The sequence below is a fragment of the Ipomoea triloba genome, chromosome 15 (assembly GCF_003576645.1).
Source record: "Ipomoea triloba cultivar NCNSP0323 chromosome 15, ASM357664v1".
In the NCBI taxonomy this organism is placed as follows: Eukaryota; Viridiplantae; Streptophyta; class Magnoliopsida; order Solanales; family Convolvulaceae; genus Ipomoea; species Ipomoea triloba.
In genome coordinates this window covers 320,937-343,810 of record NC_044930.1, presented here as the reverse complement: position 1 = coordinate 343,810, position 22,874 = coordinate 320,937, and the positions used below count along the sequence as shown (strand labels likewise).

Below are 22,874 nucleotides of genomic sequence, written 5' to 3'. Positions count from 1 at the left end.
TGAGAAACATTTGGGGCATTAGGTATGTGAAGTGGGTCTAACCAAACAATAGATTGTGATACACACACATATATATGTACGAGTAACTCCGATCTCGTGATAATTAAAGTGTCATTTTCATGAAATTCCTCAAAAAACTGGCTTCCTTTAATGCCACAAAGAAAACAGTAAACACCAGCAAGGCCAGGCATGCAGTTGGCTATACTCCACACAACAATATTCCTAACTTGTATTTTTAGCAACAATATAATTAATGAAACTAAGCAAATTAATTAAAGTGATCACTTTGCAGCATCTCATGATGGGATGAGTGGTGTATGATAGTACAGGTAGGATATCAATAAAAGAAATTTAAAGTCATTGGCACATACATACATACCTGCCTGGCTTCCCACTTGCAACACTACTCTCTCATCTCATCAAATTCTTATTATATTCTTAATTGTCATATTGATAATGAAACAGACACTTATGGATGATAGCTTTTAGGTGTTGCTTTCTTGTGACCCTAATTCACTCCTTTTGTTTGTGGTGCTGCTCTGCTGCATGCTGGATGGACCTAGCTGGCTCACCTCCTCCCGGACATGGTGTCACCCCCGCCTACCTACCTATTATAGATTTACGGAAAAGTCTAAAAGTGCGTTTTGGGTGAAACTCGCATTGTGATCTTAGACGTAAATGACCATAAAGAGATAAATTAACATAAGTTGTCCTCTGACTGACTCAAACCAAGTAGGCTAATAGGTAGCTCTTATGAAGAGTCGAACATGAAATCTTTTAGTTATTAAGTCAATTGTTAGACCAACTTAATTAGTTGGGATGCTCCCTAATTACTACTTGCCTACCTCTACCACTTATGGCTAACACTTAATACTTATTTTTCCATCCAATTTTTAGCTTCTAATTAACGCCACAGGTTAACATTCATACATTTAATCGGGTTGACATTCGAATCTCTTATATGATCTGAATTGAATTTTCAATTTTGAATTTTATCCCATATACATTATATAAAGGTAGAAGTTGTTAAAGTAGGAATTGGTGCTCGCCCGTGTTAGGCTTAGAGAAAATTTACGGAATTACTTAAGGGATATGATGTATTAAATCATAACTTCTATAAACTTTTAAACATTTTTAATAACTCTTTAAAAGAAATAAAGACTAACAATACTAAAAACGTATAGGCATTTATTATTATTATTATTACTATTATATTATAAATTTAAAAAAAAATCTACATTTTGTAAATAGAATAGTAACTATTTAATGAATCATTAATATAATAATGTTAAAGTTTTACATGTATATCATGAGCACAAATGTGAAAATAATAGTAATAATAATTCAATTCACAGCTCTCAATGATGAGAGATCAATATAATGATTAAAGAAAAAAGAATATACGTGCTGGCCGCCGGGGTGAGGTTGATGATAGAATTGATGATCATCAATAATGGCAATTCACCAGAGTAGAAGTGGAGAAGACGATGACTCGCTCTTTCGACGCAAAGGGGAAGCTGGTTTCTCGGCGTTCTTCTTCCGCCGGCGCCGCCGGAAGGTTAAGGTCAAAATCTTCACGGCCGCCGCCGCTACTGGTGGTAGTTGCGGCGGCGGCGTTAGGCGGCAGTGGCCTGTGCCGCCTCATGTGACCGCCCAAGGCTTGGCCGGAAGTGAACTCAGCTCCACAAATGGAACACTCGTGCATCTTGTTTTTGTTGGAAAGCATGGGAGACGGCGGCAAAATTCTGCCCGGAATTTGCAGCGACAACGTTGTAACATCCTCGTAATAGCTTTCTTGATTTTCCGGCGAAGGAATTGCTGACGACGATGACGCTTTCGGTTTCTTGTGACTCGCTCTGTGCCCACCCAGAGCTTGGAAAGAAGGGAAGACCCGATTACACGTCTTACACTCGTAAACTTCCTTGTTGGCGCCGCCGGCGACCAACGACGGTGCCGGCAATTCTTGATCGTGGCGACCTTGAGCTAAAAGGATCAAACAGTTTGCCATGTCTTCCTCCAAATCCACGCTTAGTTCCCTATTATTCTCCGAGTTGGACGACGGCGAAGAAGAAGAGGACAGATGATCAAACCGGCCGCCAGCGGCGGCGGCGAAATGATCATCACTTCCGATGCACTGAATCGTACTAGACGATGAACTAGTAGCCATTCTTAACGCAACCGGAGATGGCTGGCGCGGCCGCTTAGTCCGCCTTTTCTTGATCGCACTAACCATGTGATCGTCAAACTTCATCATCACTTCCAATCCTTCTTTTCTTGTGTGGAGTAAGCTAAACAGAGAGCTTTCAATATCAATGGAGAATAAAGAAGAAAGTTAGTTGTCAAAAAGGTGGAAATGGAGAATAGGCAATATATAGAGGAATTAAAGTGGTTATACAATCAATTTTTGGGGCTTGAGAATTATATATAATGAAGTGGGTGGGAGTGGGAGGCTAGTGGTGGAGTTGTCTTTTGTTGTGTCAAATTTTACAACCGCCCCCGTGAACAGTAACCGTGAATATGCATCTTTTACCAGCCTTCCAGCTATGGAATAAGTTCTATATATGTGCATCATAAATGGTGGATTATTTAGTATTTTAATTTCTAAGGTGTATGCATGGTACTTCGATTGAATTGATCAATCCCGAATAATCATGTATGATAGGTTGGATACCGGAGGACTAATGGTCAGCTCAACTCAAGTGGACAAGTGGTCGGCTCAGGTCCACTTTGAACTAGAGTTGGGAAAAACGTTTTAGCACGGGAGAAACGTTTTAGTACACCTATAGAAAGTATGGTATAACATTATAGTAGGAGGATATGATCTCATCCTAGAGTTTGCATGATTTAGGAGAGCACTTTCATAATTAATGGCCCATGATTTTCAAGATAACTTTCCTATTTTATAGCACGAGAACCCGAATTAGAATCTGGGGCCTATAGATACGTACCCTGAAAGAGACTTGTAATGGTTCAAAATCTCATATTTTTGTTTCTGACCCGTTGTATTGACCAACCGACAAGTAATTTATATTATTATTAAGTATCAGTACTAATAATATTGTATATAATCACATATATATACATGATTATTGATAGTAGTACTATCAACTACACCAATTGACCCTATAGAAAAATGAAAATAATGGAGTAATTAAGATTTTGGTTGGGTTTGAAGAAAACCCATTATCCATTGCCAACCATTACTTTGAGAGGAGTAGCTGGCACCACATATTATTTTACAGTTCTCTTACTTCTCTACCTCCCTACCTACTTATTCTTCCTCTTCATTTGATTTTGTTGTCTTTATAACTTAAATGCCAAAACCAAATATATATTGCCCTTGATTTCAAAAAAAATATATATATTGCCCTTACATATAAAACTCATATATACAAGTTAAACAAATTATACTTACTAAACACACTAAAAAGTAAAAACGACGACTCTTTAAAAAGTCAAGACGTATAGTACCAGTTAATATAAGAATATACGATGTAATTATGTATATTGTAATTTTACAAGCATAGTTTAGTTGAGAACAATTATATTGGTACAATATTATTGGGCGATTATGCAGAAGTGTTGACTTAATTGGTGAAATGATGTTAGTTGAGTTAGATTATTAGTAGTGATATTAGGCACTTAATGAATTGAAGCAACCTCCATGTGCAGTTGACTCACCCAACCAACAACCTAGCTGGGTACCAAGAACCATATAAAGTTTCATCACTTGTTAAATGGATTACGACCCAAAAATCGCGCCGGGTTTGCTAAGCTGATCATGCATATATGGATTATATATATTTATTTTCCTCATCATTATTGTTGTGTACATAATCCATATGGTTAATGATGATTAGTGTTACTAAAGTACCAGACAGCGACACCTTATCTTGACAACGTGTGTGCGTATATTTAATGAACCGGCACTACTGGCTAGCCGAGCTGCAAAGTGGTTGTTTAAGCGGAGTTAATTAAGAAAGCTAATTAAGGTGATTAGATAATGTTAGGGTTGAGTATGAAAGAAAAGAATAAAGCTAGTTCACATTATAGGATGAAGTTATTAGTTTAAGTATTTTAATTAATTAGTTTTATTATTCGTCATGATCGTATTGATCGACGACATGGATGGATAATATAATGCAGTACATGTGCATGGTCAGCTACGTAGATTTAGTTTGCCGGCCGCCACTACTTACCTTAATCAATATCGGATGTTATTACTGAAGTTTTATGGTGTTGGATGGTTTTTTAATCCCAAATCTTAATTATTGGGGAAATAAAGGAATGCAAGTATGAGTTTGTTGGACGGAGGCAGATGATTTTAAAACTAAAGTAGTTGACGGTAGACCAACATTACGGTTAAAATAATGAATATATAAGAAGAATATATACAGAGGAGAAGTATACATTTTATTATGGAAAAATTGGATCCGTTTTATCTATTGGGAGAGAATATTTATACAAAGAGGAACTTAAAGTCCTATGCTCGCATTGGGAGACCTTGTTACATTAGGAATATGTAACATAGTTCTTTTACAACACATATTAGCCCAAAACGTCCCACTTTTGCCCGTGTTGAGCCATGGACCGCGAGCTCTACCCCGCTTGTAAAGCCCAATAGCATACTGGGATTGCCTATATATATATATATATATATATATATATGCCAAGCACAAAGCCGAAGCCCATCGTACCGACGTCTAGTTGTTGAGAAGAGGGTCCGACCAGCAGGTCAAGGAGCGGCTGGTCAGTTGCGCCTTAGTACTCCATCCATCAGATGCAGCTTAGAAGGTTTAGTCTAATATTCTTCCATGAAAACTTCACACTAACTACTATGTAAGTATATATAAGGAAATAAAATTACATTTTCACTAATAGTTATAATTTTTTTGGTATTGTGATAAATGTTAGTATGACTAAATGTTACTCCGTATTATTGAACAGTACAATTTCATCTTTTTAATAGATTCTTCATTAAAAAACATTGTATTATTTTTCAAAAAAAAAAACATTGTATTATGATGGAGAATAGAATAGATTCTTGGAGTAACAATGCACATACATAGTTGTCAGTGTTAAGAGACAACGTGGGATGGATAAATCGTGAGGGGCACGCAATAATTAAGATAGTCTTCTAATTGGCTAGCTATACTAGGAGTGTTCCCACTAACCTCAAGCAAAGCATTAATGTTCTAAAACGCTACTACATACAGTCTACAGCTCTAAAATAATGAAAAATATCTGTATTAAGGACAAAGAAAATAATTATTGGTATTATTCAATGCTATTTATTCATTTTATCTATTATTCTTAAAAAATAAAAATAGATGACTGGGTTTGGAAGCATGGAAGAATGAAAGAGCAAGCAAAACATGCATGGCGGCGAATGTAGCTTGTCTCCTACGTTAATGGCACTACAAACAATACTATAAAAATACAACTCCACTACTTAAGCACCTTGAGAGGGAAGATATACGTAGTAGGCCAGGTAGGGGACATTTTGAATTATTGAGCAAATCACAACCTTGTAGCTCTATAGATTAATGTTGTGTATTATTTGTTCTTAGCTTGAATTTCATATATCATGTTGATATATAGAACCATTTGTAGCAAATCCTTAAAAAAAATCTCAATTTTTACCATTTGGATACCTAAATGTTGATATATAGAACTTAGACACACTACATATGAACATATCTAAGGCGAATTTTTGAATTGCTAGAGTGATATTTTCTATATTCTCATATTCATTTTACTTGTAATACACTAAAAATGAAATTGCAGCATATTATATATATAAAATTTATCGAATTGGAATGCAATCCTTAAGTATTTAAGTATTCTTAAAGATAAGTTAAATCGTGATGCTATATGTAGTTGGTTCAAGAATGAGTATAGTGGGCCAGTAGTTTGTCCAAGAATGAGTATAGTGGGCCGGTTCTGAGGAGGTTTGTATAGCTCCTTTGATCCACCAACGAAGGAGGCCCATGATAAAATAGTTGTCGATCAAGAACAAGCGCAAATTATGCGGTGGACTAAGGTCCACCTTGCAAGGTGGACTAAGGTCTAAAACTACGTCGTTTTGTCTTTTTTTTTTTTTAGTAAACATATTGTTGAATATAGAGTTGTCCAAAAATGTATGAATGTAGAGGTTTCAAAGTGTGAATGTAGAGTATAGAAATCGTGAATGTAGACTTATGATTGTGTGAATGTAGAGTTACTCAGGAATGTGTGAATGTAGAGGTTTCAAATCGTGAATATGGAGTATAGAAATCGTGAATGTAGAGTTATGCATGTGTGAATCTGTAATAGAGTTAAGAAGTTCTAACAACTTGTAGTCCTGTAATGTGTGAATGTGGAGTTCTCAAGTTGTGAATATGGAGTATAGGACATGTGAATATAGGGTTTTGAATGTGTGAATGCATAACATTGGTAATATAGTTACTAAACATATAATCTTGTAATATGTGGATGTGGAGTTTACAAATTGTGGATATAGAGTATAGTGTATGTGAATGTAGAGTTTGTGTTCCACATTTCAGGCCAATATGTTAAAAAAAAAAAAAGGCGTCGTTTTTTGACCCAGACCACGGCATAACTACTGCAAATGTGTCTATGTTAATGTTATGAAACAATTTTAGTGTGGAAATATATCATATATGCATTATGCAAGAAGAGTAAATGACAAGAAAGTGACGAAACGCCCATTGACGCGACGCTGCTGCGCTTTCTTGTAGTGGAGGGGACGGTGTCGTTTCAAAGGTTACATCTTTAGCTTTGAATGGTTATATTGCTGGGGGCTGGCTGGCTGCCGTGTCGCCGCGTCATCCGCCACAAAGCAAATGATGGTGTTTGATTGAATTAAAGCGTGAACTATGGGGGTCTAATCTGAATTTTCACAAAGATTTGCATTATTGGTACCAGATTTTTTTCTTCTAATCACCCAAAAATATCTTCTTTTTTCTCCTCTGCAATCAAACTCAGTTAACCATCGTTTTCTGGACTTTTGATAATAAAACTGGGTGATATTCTTTCTGGTGAATATTGAAGTTAAACAGTTTTTGGTTGCTGGAAATGGAGAACGCTTTGCTGCAGCAGATGGTTCCTCGTCAGTTTTTGGATGAAGATGGAGCTAGGGCCGAGATGGGATGTGGAAATTATGGGTATTTCCTATTTTCCTTGATGTTTTCTACACTGAATTCTGTAAAAAGAAGAAGATTTAAGTGAAAGTTTTGATTTTTACCTTGTTTAGGTGCTCGCACTATATGAGGAGATGCAAGATCAGAGCTCCATGCTGTGATGAGATATTCGATTGCAGACACTGCCACAATGAAGCAAAGGTATAATCTTTCACTCTTTCTTTCAAAACTTCTTTATCATCTTCAATGAGGAACTGATTATGATTCTTTGGACAGAATTCTATAGAAGTTGATCCACTCAAGCGGCATGACATTCCTAGACATGAAATCAAAAGGGTATAGTTTCTAATTTTTCTGATCTTCTGTATTACAGTGAACTTTAGAAGTTAGAAGTTAGAAGTGATGTAAAAAAGTTAAAAGTTGTATTTGAAGAAGAAGAAGAAGAAGATATTACTTTCTGTGTGATCTAATTATCTAAAGAGTAATAATGGATACTGCTTTATAAGGCTTTCACAGAAGTTAGCTGTTCTGTAATTTTCAACTTTTGGTTTAATAATTGCAATGTGTTTTCACTGTTTAGGTCATTTGTTCCTTGTGCAACACTGAGCAAGATGTGAGTTTTCTTTCTGTACTTGATGATTATTGGTGTTAGTGTAGTTACTATTTTCGATTAGATGACTTCAAATCTTATATAGCAAATGTATTGCAGGTTCAACAAAGATGCGTCCAATGCGGGGTTTCTATGGGGAAGTACTATTGCTCAACGTGCAATTTCTTTGATGATGATGTAAGTTTTCGAATCTTTGTTATTAGAAAGTCTAGTCCAGTTATTATTATTATTATGCTCAAACAAACTGGTTTGTGTCTTTAGGTTTCGAAGAATCAATACCACTGTGACAAATGTGGAATCTGCAGGTTAAAACCTTTTCACCATTACTGTTTTTGCCATCATTTCTATCGATATCAAAGGATGCTCTTTGCCTAATAATGTTTCTTTCATGTTGTTTCTTTCATTTAACTTTTCCTTTTCATGTTGTTCCATTCTTCATCACAGAACGGGAGGCAAAGAAAATTTCTTTCACTGTAATAGATGTGGTAAGTGATGTCACTATATTAATTTAACTTCATTTAGCGTGCCATAATTCTGGGAATATGATTATTGTTCAGGATGTTGCTACTCAAATTTGATGAAGGATTCACATATTTGTATAGAAAAAGCAATGCACCACAACTGCCCAGTTTGCTTTGAGGTAAATACAGCAACGTCAAAGCAATATATAAATATAAAAGCTCATATTTTTTCTTATTCTTGTGATTTAATCCTGCAGTTTGTTTTTGATACCACGAAAAATATTACTGTTTTGCCTTGTGGACACACTATGCATCTTGAATGTGTGATGGAGATGGAAAGGCATTATCAGTAAGTTTCTGTTTGCCTTTCTGTTCTTTCCGCAATGAGAGCAACAGTATCCTCCTTGCACGTTTTGGTAAAAATTTTCTTATTCCTAATAATTTGATAATGCAGGTATTCTTGCCCCGTTTGCTCGAAATCATTTTGTGATATGTCCCGGGTATGGGAAAAGCTTGATGAGGAGGTAGGCGGTGTCCAAAGAGATTTGAAACTCTGCAATTGGTATATGATATGACTTCGTTTTTAACTTATCACTATTGCTGCAAAATTTCAGGTTGCCTCGACACCTATGCCGGAGATGTATCAAAATAAGATGGTAATATGTGTATATATTAGGTTTTGATTGCATATATTGATGCCATAATCTTACCTCTTCACGTTGCAAATAAATTAGGTTTCGATCCTTTGCAATGACTGTGGGAATTCATCTGAGACTAAGTTCCACGTTCTGGCACACAAGTGCCCTAACTGCAAATCCTACAACACAAGGCAAACGAGAGGAGGCGCCACTTCATGCTCATCTAGGGTCACCGAAGTTGTTAGAGGATGAACCTCTCTTAGACGAGGCTCAAGAGCAGAATATCCAAGCTATTACTGGCAGTCAAGAAGCAAAAATCCAGACATCGAATCATCCTTCATTCTTTCTGGTCTATTTGCTCTACCCTTCCGTTGCCCGTTGGGGAGCATCATCACGCACGGCCATCATTGCACCATTTATGTGCATACAGGGTAATGAATCGATATCTTTAGCTAATTATAGTTTCCAATCGCCAATAATTATAAAAGCAGTACGTGGTAGTTGTTGCCAGTAAATGAGACCCTTTACTGGAACCTCAAGAACTATTTCTGAAGAACCAAGTTCTTCGAGAACTACAACTTTAGATCAAACTACTAGTTCTACATGGGTAGGAAGACTTTTTAGACCTAATCAGAGTAGAAATACTCAGATTATAGAACAAATTGTTAATATTGACAGAGACACTGAGGTAATGTCAAATGACTTTATCAATACTTTGAGACCTTCTACTTTGTATAGAACTGGATTTATGCAGAATGACTCTAGTTTAATCAAAACTCATAGATCAGAAATGCTCGAAATTCCAGACGGAAGAGCAGAAACTTTTAGCTTAATGACTGAAGAGAGTATTAAGCAACTTAAACTTAAAAAGATGAATTATGTTCATCTAGGAATGATAACTGTTGTGATCAAAGGATTGATCAGAAAAGAGTACGGAGCTAAAGTACTCATAACTGCTTTAGATACTAGAATTCAAGATTCAACTCAGGCTCAAATGATTGGAGCAATTGAGGTAGACATGAACAATAATGTAGGAGTACATTATTTACTTCCTGATTACACTATAGCTTTAAAAGACATTCACAAATTCCTTTTCCAAATCCAAACTAAAGGATTCGGAAACTTTCAAGGAGCAAACTTGTCAATAGATATAATTTTCATTGGAAAATTGTCTACCCAAGTCTGTCCTAAATACAAAATCAAAATTGACAGTATTGTCAAAACTATTGAGTCCAAGGGGATAAAATTCTTTGGACCAAAACCAATCTCATCTTCTCTTTTAGCTGGAGAAGAGTGGAAGATTGAAACTTTTGTAACTAAACCTGAAACTTTAAAACCCACTGAAGTAACTTCTTACTCAGAAGGAAAAAATGGACCTCTTTGCCTAAGATTTGGAAACTATGAAGCTTCTGATCAAAAGGATCTAGAAGAAGAAAACTAATGGATTTAACAGAAGAACAAATCCAACAAAAGATTAAACATAGTGAACACTTAATGAACTTACTTAATGAAGAACTAGAAAACAAAATAGATACAAACATAATTGAAAAACTGAACCAAAACTTAGCAAAGAAAGAAATACTTCACCAATATCTTATAGATATTGAACAATTCAAAAAAGATTTTGTTGAAGAAACAAAATCAGAAACTGAACCAATGTCTGTCAAAAACTTTGCAGATATTGAAACAATAAACTCTAGACAAAATGAAGCAACTGCTTCATCACATCCTACTACTTCTTATCCCAGAACTAATCCTGAACAAATGAAAGAAATACTTCACCAATATCTTATAGATATTGAACAATTCAAAAAAGATTTTGTTGAAGAAACAAAATCAGAAACTGAACCAATGTCTGTCAAAAACTTTGCAGATATTGAAACAATAAACTCTAGACAAAATGAAGCAACTGCTTCATCACATCCTACTACTTCTTATCCCAGAACTAATCCTGAACAAATGAGCTATAATTTGGGACATCCTCCCAGAAGAGCTGTAACTATTTATGATCAAAATAATCCTAACAGAAGAACTTTAGGAAAACAAATGCCTCATGAAGTACAAATACTCAGTAATGAACCAACTATACTTAACATAACTAGGGTTCATCCACAACTTTTCGATAACTATATTGAACAATGGACTGCACTTATAATAAGAGACTTTGAATCAAAACACCCTTACGTCAATGACGGAGAAGAAATGATTAAAATAGCTGAAAACTATTTAGGCGGAACTGCTAGAGCAGCATGGGAAGCCTTTAAACTAAAATTTCCTGATAAGCTTGCAGAATTAGCAATGCAAGGAAATAGTATACACAACTTTGCTTACCAAATACACACACTTCTTACTGGAAGAGAAGCAAACACTGGCTTAACTATAAGACAAGCTGAAGCCATGAGAGATCTAGAACAAATCCAATTGTATGATTGGCATAAAGTTATAGATTTCTTAATAGACTTTTTATCACTAGCCTGCACCTCTGGAAACTATTTCTCTAAAGACTTAGGAGAAAGACTTTTTTCAAAATTACCTGGACCTTTAGGAAAAGAAATCCATGATTCCTGGAATTTAATACCTAAAGAAGAACTTTTTGATAACATGGGAACCAGAATTCAACATGTTATTAGTGAACTTAAGACTAGATGTACTTATATACAGATCCAGAGAGACTTAAAACAAAAGAATGTAGGTTTTTGTAAAAATATCTACACTCCACAACAATATGGGAGACATCCTGATGATCCAACTCCCAGGAGACAACCTGCGAAACCTAAAAGAAACTATGTAAAAAGAAAATACATAAGAAAATCAACTGCTAAAAAACCTTATCTCAATAAAGATAAGCATGTTACTAAGTACAATCCAAACAAAAACTACAAGAAAACAATAACTTGCTATGCTTGTCAAAAACCTGGACACTTATCCTCTGTTTGTCCAAACAGAAATAACTTATTTAATGAAGAAGCAAACTTAGTAAACACCATTAATGAAGATATACTTGAAATTACTTCTGATATTTCAGATACTTCAGAAATTTGGAGTATATGTTCTTTGGAAGGATTTGAAACCAAAGAGGTTGAAATTCCTGAAGAAGAAGACTCACTTAATATTCTTATGGATAGACTAAATAATTGGAACTATGGAATGTAAACATTCCTGGAAACATAGGTCAGGTAGTGACAACATTTGTTGTCATATCTGTAAATGGTATCCAGCCTTCGACAGAAGATGGAAATGCCAAACTTGTCTTAAACAAATTTGTAATAACTGTATTACAAAAAACTTCAACATACCTATCCCAGAAAATACTACACTTAATAATACTCAATGGGAAAACTTAAAGATAAGAACTTTGGAAAACCAAGTAATTACTCTAGAAAACAAAATGGCTAAAATAGAAGAAAAACTTGAAAAAATACTTGAACTCTTAGAAAAAAGAAAACAAGTCATAACTGAAACTGATCTCAAAATAACTGAGATAACCACTGAAGAACAAAACATAATTAAGACTCAAACTGAAAAAACTTGTAATACCAATATACCTTTGGTATGTAATAATACAAGAATAACCCAAGTAATTATTCCATCCAAACTTTCAATACATGGAATAGATTTACTTGTACCAATACTTGTTGATACTGGAGCTACTTCTTCAACGATTGATTCTGGAATATTACCAGAAACAATTAAACAAAAAACTGTTAAAGTTACTCCTGCCAAATCTACTCAATTTGATGGTACTCAAGTATCCATAGATACTCAACTTAAAAATATACAAGCCAAATTTCAAACCAACTGCAATACTTGGTCAGAATCTTTTTATTGGCCAAAACTTTGGGTAAGAACACTTAAAAACCATAATGTTCCTGTAATTATGGGATTAGATTTCATACTTTATAATAATGGTCAAATGACCATTAACAAAGACTATTTAACTATTAGTAGGAATTGTTTCCAAATTCCTATTATTTCAAACTTCCCTGCTAAGATCTTTGAAACTAAAATATTAGACTCTTGTAAATGCAGTAACAATAAAGATTGTAACTGTATAAATACTGAAGAATTACAAGATTTTCCAGAACATCTAGAGAATCTTGAGGGAATTGAATTAAACTTACATTTAGTAGAAACTACTAACTTCAAAAAAGAATTAAGAGAAAATGACTTAGAAAACTTAGTTAAAAGACTTGAAAAAATGGAAATTATAGGAGAGAATCCTGTAAAATTCTGGGAAAAGAACAAAACTGAATGTAAACTTGAAATCATTAACCCAGACATAACTATTAAATCCCAAAACTTTAAATATGGACCTTGGGAACAAGATGAGTTTAAAATGCACATCGACCAACTTTTAAAACTTGGTATTATAGCAAGATCAACTTCTAGACACAGAACTCCTGCTTTTATTGTCCAGAAAGAAGCAGAAAAGAAACGTGGTCAATCCAGAATGGTATTCGACTACAGGAGACTTAATGACAACACTTATGAAGATGGGTATTGCATCCCTGACAAAGATACTTTGATTAACAAAATACAAAATAGAAACTGGTTTTCAAAATTCGACTTGAAATCTGGATTTTGGCAAGTTAAAATGCATCCAGAGAGTATAGAATGGACAGCCTTTTCATGTCCATTAGGACTTTTTGAATGGAAAGTAATGCCATTTGGACTTAAAAACGCTCCTCAAAAATTTCAAAGAATGATGGATGAATTTTTTAAGGATTGCTATGACTTTACTTGCATCTATATAGACGATATACTTGTTTTTTCAAAAACTAAAGAAGAGCATAGAGCTCATCTTTACACTATCTTTACTATTTTTGAAAAATATGGACTTATTGTTTCGAAAAAGAAAATGGAACTTTGCAAAAACCATATTTCTTTTTTAGGAGCTGAGATAGGAGAAGGCACTATTAAACTACAACCACATATTTCTAGGAAAATACTTGAATTCCCAGATAAACTTGAAAACTTAAAACAATTACAATCCTTTCTAGGATTAGTAAATTACACTAGACCTTATTTTAAAGATCTTGCAAAACTCACTACACCACTTTACAATAAATCACAAACCAAAGGATATAGAAACTTTAATGACCAAGACATTAAAATTGTTCAACAAATAAAAGAAAAAATCCAACAACTTGAACCCATGGCTTTGCCATTAGATTCAGACTACTTAATAGTACAAACTGATGGAAGTAAAGATGGATGGGGAGGAATACTTATTAAGAAACCAACTGAATATTCTCCTAAATCTACTGAAAAACTCTGTAGATACACTTCTGGTGTATTTAAGGAAAAAGGATACTTAACTTCTATGGATTATGAATTACTTGCTATTATTTATGTCCTGGAAAAATTTGCACTTTTTATACTTTCAAGAAAATTTTTTACTATAAGGACAGATTGCGAGTCCATAGTAAAATTTGCAGACACTAAAAATGAAAGGAAACTTACTGCAAACAGATGGCTCAAATTCAGAGAATTTGTGCTAACTAGAGGTTTCCATATTAAATGGGAACATACTAAAGGAAAAGATAATAGACTTGCTGATATCCTTTCCAGAAACATTCTAGACTATAAACTGTATGATCCTCCATAAATCATTTTAACAATTTGTCTAAAGTTTTGCAGAACTTTTCTAGACTTCACTATGGAGAAAACTTTCAAGGTGGACAGGTATGAACTTGCTGTTATTCCTGAAAGGAATCAGTTCAAAACTCCACTTCGTGAGAAACTTACTGAAGAAGAGCAATGCTTGGTTGACAATATTTGGAGCTTGTCAACTATAGCCCAATCCTCCGGAAGGAAGGCTACTTGCGTAAACTACTTAATTCAACTTTTGGTCTCTGGAAGGCATAAGACCAAGAAACCATTTACTTGTTATGCACTTTATACTGGTAAGAATGCTGGTTTATACTTAACTTGGGAAGAAATGATCACTGAACTTGAAGAACTTAAGAAAGATCCAAAGTCTGGAAATCCTTCTTATAAAGGATATTACAGTATTGAGGAAGCTACTTCTATGCTAACTCAAAGGTTTGGAAATGATTTTGTGGTTTCTGAACAGGTACTTAGGTATAAAGAATACCTAAAACACTTGGATCAGTTCTCTGATCAGGAACTTCTGAAAAACTTAGAAACTGGAGCTTCCAGCTCAATGAAACTTCAGAGGTTTGAACCTCAAACTCCCAGAAAGAAACTTGAGAACACTTTCTCAGAAGTGATGAAAACTTCCTTGAAACTTAAGGAAAAGGAGATTCCTTCACTTTGAAAGATCCCAACTCCAGCCGTTTCCCTCAAAACTATCACTTCCCCTTCACTAACCAAAACTCCAGTCTCTCTTGGAGAATGTTCTTTAAAAACTTTTGCTTTACTCCAAGAATGCCTGGCTCAAATCGCCAACTCAGGCATTTCAACTCCTGGAATCTCAATTTCTTGGGATTTCAATTATAACCTTTACAAAACTTGTTCTTTACTTTTTCCAGATTGTCCAGAAAACCAACAGTCTGATGATTTCGAATGCCTTTGTAAACTTGAGTTTGCCATTAGAAGAGCTAGACTTCTTATTCCTGGGTTTAAACCTTTTAAATTTCAGGATTATCCAGTTAACTTTTCTACACTTTTAAAACATGGATTGGTTAAGTCAGCCAATATTTCCCCACTCCATGAATTTTCTGGAATACTTCCAGAAATGCTGGCAGAAACTTTTGAAACTATTATCCCTGAATTTCCCAAAAAATTCAGATTGGATTTCACTTCCCTTTACCCAGACTTCAAAGAAAATAAACCTGCATATCATTTACTAGAAGTGAACTTCCATAAGGTGGATGATGAATACAAGGACTTCGAACCAGAACACCAACATCCCAAGGCCTTGAAACTGGAAGAAACAATGGAAATACAACTTGACCAGGCCAGAGCCAAGATACTTGCTGAAAACTTCAACTGGACAAAATACAGATTTGCCAACAAAAACATACTTAGAGAAGATTCCCAAGGGAAAATCTACTGTGATCCAAGCATAGGATCAAGATACTTTTTTCCATTTGAAGTCACTCACTCCAATCCAAGACTTGTCAACTCCTACAAGAGAAGGATCAGGAGAGTACTGCCAAGAACTTTGTCTTCTTCCGAATCAGAAGATATGAATATAACTTGAGAAGACATCTCTACTTTACTTTGGCTAAGATAAGGGGGCCTGTCCCTTTCAACTTTTCTTTAACTGTACTACTTTTGCTGTACACTTTTTGACTATGGGGTAAGGAGATAAGATTCCTTATCTTTCTGTCACTTCGACCGAAGATATGAGATAAGATTACATCTTATCTTCGGTATGTCAATAATGTAATTAGTAGACAGCTGTAAAGGTAGTTCTAGGTTCTTCTTCTTCCTTCTATATAAGGAGAAGCTTGTACATTTGTAAAACACACACGAAAAATACCAGCAAATATCAATGAAAAACCCTTTTCAGAAAACACTTCACTTCTAAAAACTTTCTTCTTTTCTCTGCAAACCAGATTGCTACTAAGAGGTAATATTACTTAAACCAGATCTCTTTACTTTGTGTTTGTTCTTATTATTATGCTTTATTGTTCTTATTGTTCATATTTAAAAGACGTAAATCCTGCTTGAGCCGAAGCAACCTGTGTAGTCTAAGTTTATATGTCAGGTAGAGAAAGTACCCAGGTGGGGAAAAGAGAAACCTGAGTCTGAATACTTAGATGTTGTTAAGGTTGTAGACGGAGGGTCATGGGATCCTTTGGTTAGTAGGTTAGGGATGATAAGGTGAAAATAAAAAGAACAAATCTGATAATAAAGCAATAAAAGTAAGAACAAACATAAACTAAAAAGATCTAGATAAGTAATAAAACTCTTAGTACAGCAACCTGTGATGCAAGAGAGAAGAAGAATCTTCAAACCAGAAGGTTTTTATAAAACTTAAACTTCTTAAAAAACTTATTTATCATCATGGATAAAAAACTTATTCAACAATACTTTGGAAGTACTAAAAACTTTTTAACTGAGAAGATACATCAGGAAACTGATGAAATCCATACTTTTTATCAAGACCCAAATTCAGAAACATACTTTGACTACAACATCACTGTACCAAATCATAACTTAATTAAACAAGGATTAGACAAAACTTTCCCTACAGAAATCTCAAATACTATACTTTCAAAGTTAGAATTTCAAACCTTCCAAGAAACCTTATGTCTAGATTCAATTACAGAATCTACTGGTCAACTTTTTGAAAAACACGAACTAGAACTTAAACTCAAAGAATTATCCCACTTTGTAATTACTTCAAATCACATATCAGACTTCAGAGGTTTCCTTAGACCTTTTGAGGTAAACGCCACTTACCACCTTGGTAACAAACTCCAAATTTTCAACTTTCCCACTTATAATAATCATCATGAGACTGATGATTGGGATAGGAGACACTGGAATTATTCCAGTGGACCAGAGACAGACTAAAACTTTATAAACCTTTACTAAAGGCATACTCCACTCCTGCGGGAGCAACCCCCCCCTCCCGCAGGAGTGGAGTATGCCTTTAGTAAAGGTTTATAAAGTTTTAGTCTGTCTCTGGTCCACTGGAATAATTCCAGTGTCTCCTATCCCAATCATCAGTCTCATGATGATTATTATAAGTGGGAAAGTTGAAAATTTGGAGTTTGTTACCAAGGTGGTAAGTGGCGTTTACCTCAAAAGGTCTAAGGAAACCTCTGAAGTCTGATATGTGATTTGAAGTAATTACAAAGTGGGATAATTCTTTGAGTTTAAGTTCTAGTTCGTGTTTTTCAAAAAGTTGACCAGTAGATTCTGTAATTGAATCTAGACATAAGGTTTCTTGGAAGGTTTGAAATTCTAACTTTGAAAGTATAGTATTTGAGATTTCTGTAGGGAAAGTTTTGTCTAATCCTTGTTTAATTAAGTTATGATTTGGTACAGTGATGTTGTAGTCAAAGTATGTTTCTGAATTTGGGTCTTGATAAAAAGTATGGATTTCATCAGTTTCCTGATGTATCTTCTCAGTTAAAAAGTTTTTAGTACTTCCAAAGTATTGTTGAATAAGTTTTTTATCCATGATGATAAATAAGTTTTTTAAGAAGTTTAAGTTTTATAAAAACCTTCTGGTTTGAAGATTCTTCTTCTCTCTTGCATCACAGGTTGCTGTACTAAGAGTTTTATTACTTATCTAGATCTTTTTAGTTTATGTTTGTTCTTACTTTTATTGCTTTATTATCAGATTTGTTCTTTTTATTTTCACCTTATCATCCCTAACCTACTAACCAAAGGATCCCATGACCCTCCGTCTACAACCTTAACAACATCTAAGTATTCAGACTCAGGTTTCTCTTTTCCCCACCTGGGTACTTTCTCTACCTGACATATAAACTTAGACTACACAGGTTGCTTCGGCTCAAGCAGGATTTACGTCTTTTAAATATGAACAATAAGAACAATAAAGCATAATAATAAGAACAAACACAAAGTAAAGAGATCTGGTTTAAGTAATATTACCTCTTAGTAGCAATCTGGTTTGCAGAGAAAAGAAGAAAGTTTTTAGAAGTGAAGTGTTTTCTGAAAAGGGTTTTTCATTGATATTTGCTGGTATTTTTCGTGTGTTTTTTACAAATGTACAAGCTTCTCCTTATATAGAAGGAAGAAGAAGAACCTAGAACTACCTTTACAGCTGTCTACTAATTACATTATTGACATACCGAAGATAAGATGTAATCTTATCTCATATCTTCGGTCGAAGTGACAGAAAGATAAGGAATCTTATCTCCTTACCCCATAGTCAAAAAGTGTACAGCAAAAGTAGTACAGTTAAAGAAAAGTTGAAAGGGACAGGCCCCCTTATCTTAGCCAAAGTAAAGTAGAGATGTCTTCTCAAGTTATATTCATATCTTCTGATTCGGAAGAAGACAAAGTTCTTGGCAGTACTCTCCTGATCCTTCTCTTGTAGGAGTTGACAAGTCTTGGATTGGAGTGAGTGACTTCAAATGGAAAAAAGTATCTTGATCCTATGCTTGGATCACAGTAGATTTTCCCTTGGGAATCTTCTCTAAGTATGTTTTTGTTGGCAAATCTGTATTTTGTCCAGTTGAAGTTTTCAGCAAGTATCTTGGCTCTGGCCTGGTCAAGTTGTATTTCCATTGTTTCTTCCAGTTTCAAGGCCTTGGGATGTTGGTGTTCTGGTTCAAAGTCCTTGTATTCATCATCCACCTTATGGAAGTTCACTTCTAGTAAATGATATGCAGGTTTATTTTCTTTGAAGTCTGGGTAAAGGGAAGTGAAATCCAATCTGAATTTTTTGGGAAATTCAGGGATAATAGTTTCAAAAGTTTCTGCCAGCATTTCTGGAAGTATTCCAGAAAATTCATGGAGTGGGGAAATATTGGCTGACTTAACCAATCCATGTTTTAAAAGTGTAGAAAAGTTAACTGGATAATCCTGAAATTTAAAAGGTTTAAACCCAGGAATAAGAAGTCTAGCTCTTCTAATGGCAAACTCAAGTTTACAAAGGCATTCGAAATCATCAGACTGTTGGTTTTCTGGACAATCTGGAAAAAGTAAAGAACAAGTTTTGTAAAGGTTATAATTGAAATCCCAAGAAATTGAGATTCCAGGAGTTGAAATGCCTGAGTTGGCGATTTGAGCCAGGCATTCTTGGAGTAAAGCAAAAGTTTTTAAAGAACATTCTCCAAGAGAGACTGGAGTTTTGGTTAGTGAAGGGGAAGTGATAGTTTTGAGGGAAACGGCTGGAGTTGGGATCTTTCCAAGTGAAGGAATCTCCTTTTCCTTAAGTTTCAAGGAAGTTTTCATCACTTCTGAGAAAGTGTTCTCAAGTTTCTTTCTGGGAGTTTGAGGTTCAAACCTCTGAAGTTTCATTGAGCTGGAAGCTCCAGTTTCTAAGTTTTTCAGAAGTTCCTGATCAGAGAACTGATCCAAGTGTTTTAGGTATTCTTTATACCTAAGTACCTGTTCAGAAACCACAAAATCATTTCCAAACCTTTGAGTTAGCATAGAAGTAGCTTCCTCAATACTGTAATATCCTTTATAAGAAGGATTTCCAGACTTTGGATCTTTCTTAAGTTCTTCAAGTTCAGTGATCATTTCTTCCCAAGTTAAGTATAAACCAGCATTCTTACCAGTATAAAGTGCATAACAAGTAAATGGTTTCTTGGTCTTATGCCTTCCAGAGACCAAAAGTTGAATTAAGTAGTTTACGCAAGTAGCCTTCCTTCCGGAGGATTGGGCTATAGTTGACAAGCTCCAAATATTGTCAACCAAGCATTGCTCTTCTTCAGTAAGTTTCTCACGAAGTGGAGTTTTGAACTGATTCCTTTCAGGAATAACAGCAAGTTCATACCTGTCCACCTTGAAAGTTTTCTCCATAGTGAAGTCTAGAAAAGTTCTGCAAAACTTTAGACAAATTGTTAAAATGATTTATGGAGGATCATACAGTTTATAGTCTAGAATGTTTCTGGAAAGGATATCAGCAAGTCTATTATCTTTTCCTTTAGTATGTTCCCATTTAATATGGAAACCTCTAGTTAGCACAAATTCTCTGAATTTGAGCCATCTGTTTGCAGTAAGTTTCCTTTCATTTTTAGTGTCTGCAAATTTTACTATGGACTCGCAATCTGTCCTTATAGTAAAAAATTTTCTTGAAAGTATAAAAAGTGCAAATTTTTCCAGGACATAAATAATAGCAAGTAATTCATAATCCATAGAAGTTAAGTATCCTTTTTCCTTAAATACACCAGAAGTGTATCTACAGAGTTTTTCAGTAGATTTAGGAGAATATTCAGTTGGTTTCTTAATAAGTATTCCTCCCCATCCATCTTTACTTCCATCAGTTTGTACTATTAAGTAGTCTGAATCTAATGGCAAAGCCATGGGTTCAAGTTGTTGGATTTTTTCTTTTATTTGTTGAACAATTTTAATGTCTTGGTCATTAAAGTTTCTATATCCTTTGGTTTGTGATTTATTGTAAAGTGGTGTAGTGAGTTTTGCAAGATCTTTAAAATAAGGTCTAGTGTAATTTACTAATCCTAGAAAGGATTGTAATTGTTTTAAGTTTTCAAGTTTATCTGGGAATTCAAGTATTTTCCTAGAAATATGTGGTTGTAGTTTAATAGTGCCTTCTCCTATCTCAGCTCCTAAAAAAGAAATATGGTTTTTGCAAAGTTCCATTTTCTTTTTCGAAACAATAAGTCCATATTTTTCAAAAATAGTAAAGATAGTGTAAAGATGAGCTCTATGCTCTTCTTTAGTTTTTGAAAAAACAAGTATATCGTCTATATAGATGCAAGTAAAGTCATAGCAATCCTTAAAAAATTCATCCATCATTCTTTGAAATTTTTGAGGAGCGTTTTTAAGTCCAAATGGCATTACTTTCCATTCAAAAAGTCCTAATGGACATGAAAAGGCTGTCCATTCTATACTCTCTGGATGCATTTTAACTTGCCAAAATCCAGATTTCAAGTCGAATTTTGAAAACCAGTTTCTATTTTGTATTTTGTTAATCAAAGTATCTTTGTCAGGGATGCAATACCCATCTTCATAAGTGTTGTCATTAAGTCTCCTGTAGTCGAATACCATTCTGGATTGACCACGTTTCTTTTCTGCTTCTTTCTGGACAATAAAAGCAGGAGTTCTGTGTCTAGAAGTTGATCTTGCTATAATACCAAGTTTTAAAAGTTGGTCGATGTGCATTTTAAACTCATCTTGTTCCCAAGGTCCATATTTAAAGTTTTGGGATTTAATAGTTATGTCTGGGTTAATGATTTCAAGTTTACATTCAGTTTTGTTCTTTTCCCAGAATTTTACAGGATTCTCTCCTATAATTTCCATTTTTTCAAGTCTTTTAACTAAGTTTTCTAAGTCATTTTCTCTTAATTCTTTTTTGAAGTTAGTAGTTTCTACTAAATGTAAGTTTAATTCAATTCCCTCAAGATTCTCTAGATGTTCTGGAAAATCTTGTAATTCTTCAGTATTTATACAGTTACAATCTTTATTGTTACTGCATTTACAAGAGTCTAATATTTTAGTTTCAAAGATCTTAGCAGGGAAGTTTGAAATAATAGGAATTTGGAAACAATTCCTACTAATAGTTAAATAGTCTTTGTTAATGGTCATTTGACCATTATTATAAAGTATGAAATCTAATCCCATAATTACAGGAACATTATGGTTTTTAAGTGTTCTTACCCAAAGTTTTGGCCAATAAAAAGATTCTGACCAAGTATTGCAGTTGGTTTGAAATTTGGCTTGTATATTTTTAAAACCCACTGAAGTAACTTCTTACTCAGAAGGAAAAAATGGACCTCTTTGCCTAAGATTTGGAAACTATGAAGCTTCTGATCAAAAGGATCTAATTCCAGAATCAATCGTTGAAGAAGTAGCTCCAGTATCAACAAGTATTGGTACAAGTAAATCTATTCCATGTATTGAAAGTTTGGATGGAATAATTACTTGGGTTATTCTTGTATTATTACATACCAAAGGTATATTTGTGCTACAAGTTTTTTCAGTTTGAGTATTAATTATGTTTTGTTCTTCAGTAGTTATCTCAGTTATTTTGAGATCAGTTTCAGTTATTACTTGTTTTCTTTTTTCTAAGAGTTCAAGTATTTTTTCAAGTTTTTCTTCAATTTTAGCCATTTTGTTTTCTAGAGTAATTACTTGGTTTTCCAAAGTTCTTATCTTTAAGTTTTCCCATTGAGTATTATTAAGTGTAGTATTTTCTGGGATAGGTATGTTGAAGTTTTTTGTAATACAGTTATTACAAATTTGTTTAAGACAAGTTTGGCATTTCCATCTTCTGTCGAAGGCTGGATACCATTTGCAGATATGACAACAAATGTTGTCACTACCTGACCTATGTTTCCAGGAATGTTTACATTCCATAGTTCCAATTATTTAGTCTATCCATAAGGATATTAAGTGAGTCTTCTTCTTCAGGAATTTCAACCTCTTTGGTTTCAAATCCTTC

At 34.4% G+C, this 22,874-nt stretch overlaps 3 protein-coding genes across 3 annotated transcripts; 2 read left to right on the top strand and 1 right to left on the bottom strand.

Moving 5' to 3' along the window:
• Positions 1–1,260: 1,260 nt before the first annotated feature.
• On the bottom strand, positions 1,261–2,337 carry LOC116007513 (zinc finger protein ZAT5-like). Its single transcript, XM_031248215.1, has one exon. The coding sequence runs from the start codon at positions 2,252–2,254 to the stop codon at positions 1,448–1,450; it is 807 nt and encodes a 268-aa protein (XP_031104075.1). The 5' UTR covers positions 2,255–2,337; the 3' UTR covers positions 1,261–1,447.
• A 4,558-nt stretch (positions 2,338–6,895) lies between these two features.
• Positions 6,896–9,562, top strand: LOC116006433 (E3 ubiquitin-protein ligase RZFP34-like). The gene is made up of 12 exons (XM_031246796.1): positions 6,896–7,166; positions 7,256–7,343; positions 7,419–7,478; positions 7,723–7,755; positions 7,852–7,929; positions 8,014–8,057; positions 8,197–8,237; positions 8,310–8,392; positions 8,471–8,562; positions 8,668–8,737; positions 8,828–8,869; positions 8,948–9,562. Exons 1-12 carry the CDS (start codon positions 7,078–7,080, stop codon positions 9,101–9,103), a joined length of 876 nt encoding a protein of 291 aa, XP_031102656.1. The 5' UTR covers positions 6,896–7,077; the 3' UTR covers positions 9,104–9,562.
• A 137-nt stretch (positions 9,563–9,699) lies between these two features.
• Positions 9,700–13,931, top strand: LOC116006432. Its single transcript, XM_031246795.1, has 2 exons — positions 9,700–10,451; positions 10,647–13,931. The coding sequence occupies exons 1-2, from the start codon at positions 10,292–10,294 to the stop codon at positions 12,002–12,004; spliced, it is 1,518 nt and encodes a 505-aa protein (XP_031102655.1). The 5' UTR covers positions 9,700–10,291; the 3' UTR covers positions 12,005–13,931.
• The last annotated feature ends 8,943 nt before the right edge of the window (positions 13,932–22,874 follow it).

Bases quoted from the DNA above. Each gene is read 5' to 3' on its own strand.
- LOC116007513 (XM_031248215.1), bottom strand. From the start codon at position 2,254: ATGATGAAGTTTGACGATCACATGGTTAGTGCGATCAAGAAAAGGCGG.
- LOC116006433 (XM_031246796.1), top strand. From the start codon at position 7,078: ATGGAGAACGCTTTGCTGCAGCAGATGGTTCCTCGTCAGTTTTTGGAT. The intron at 7,479-7,722 runs GTATAGTTTCTA...TTCACTGTTTAG, and splicing joins CTAGACATGAAATCAAAAGG to GTCATTTGTTCCTTGTGCAA. The intron at 8,393-8,470 runs GTAAATACAGCA...TTAATCCTGCAG, and splicing joins ACTGCCCAGTTTGCTTTGAG to TTTGTTTTTGATACCACGAA.
- LOC116006432 (XM_031246795.1), top strand. From the start codon at position 10,292: ATGGATTTAACAGAAGAACAAATCCAACAAAAGATTAAACATAGTGAA. The intron at 10,452-10,646 runs ATATTGAACAAT...AATATCTTATAG, and splicing joins ACTTCACCAATATCTTATAG to ATATTGAACAATTCAAAAAA.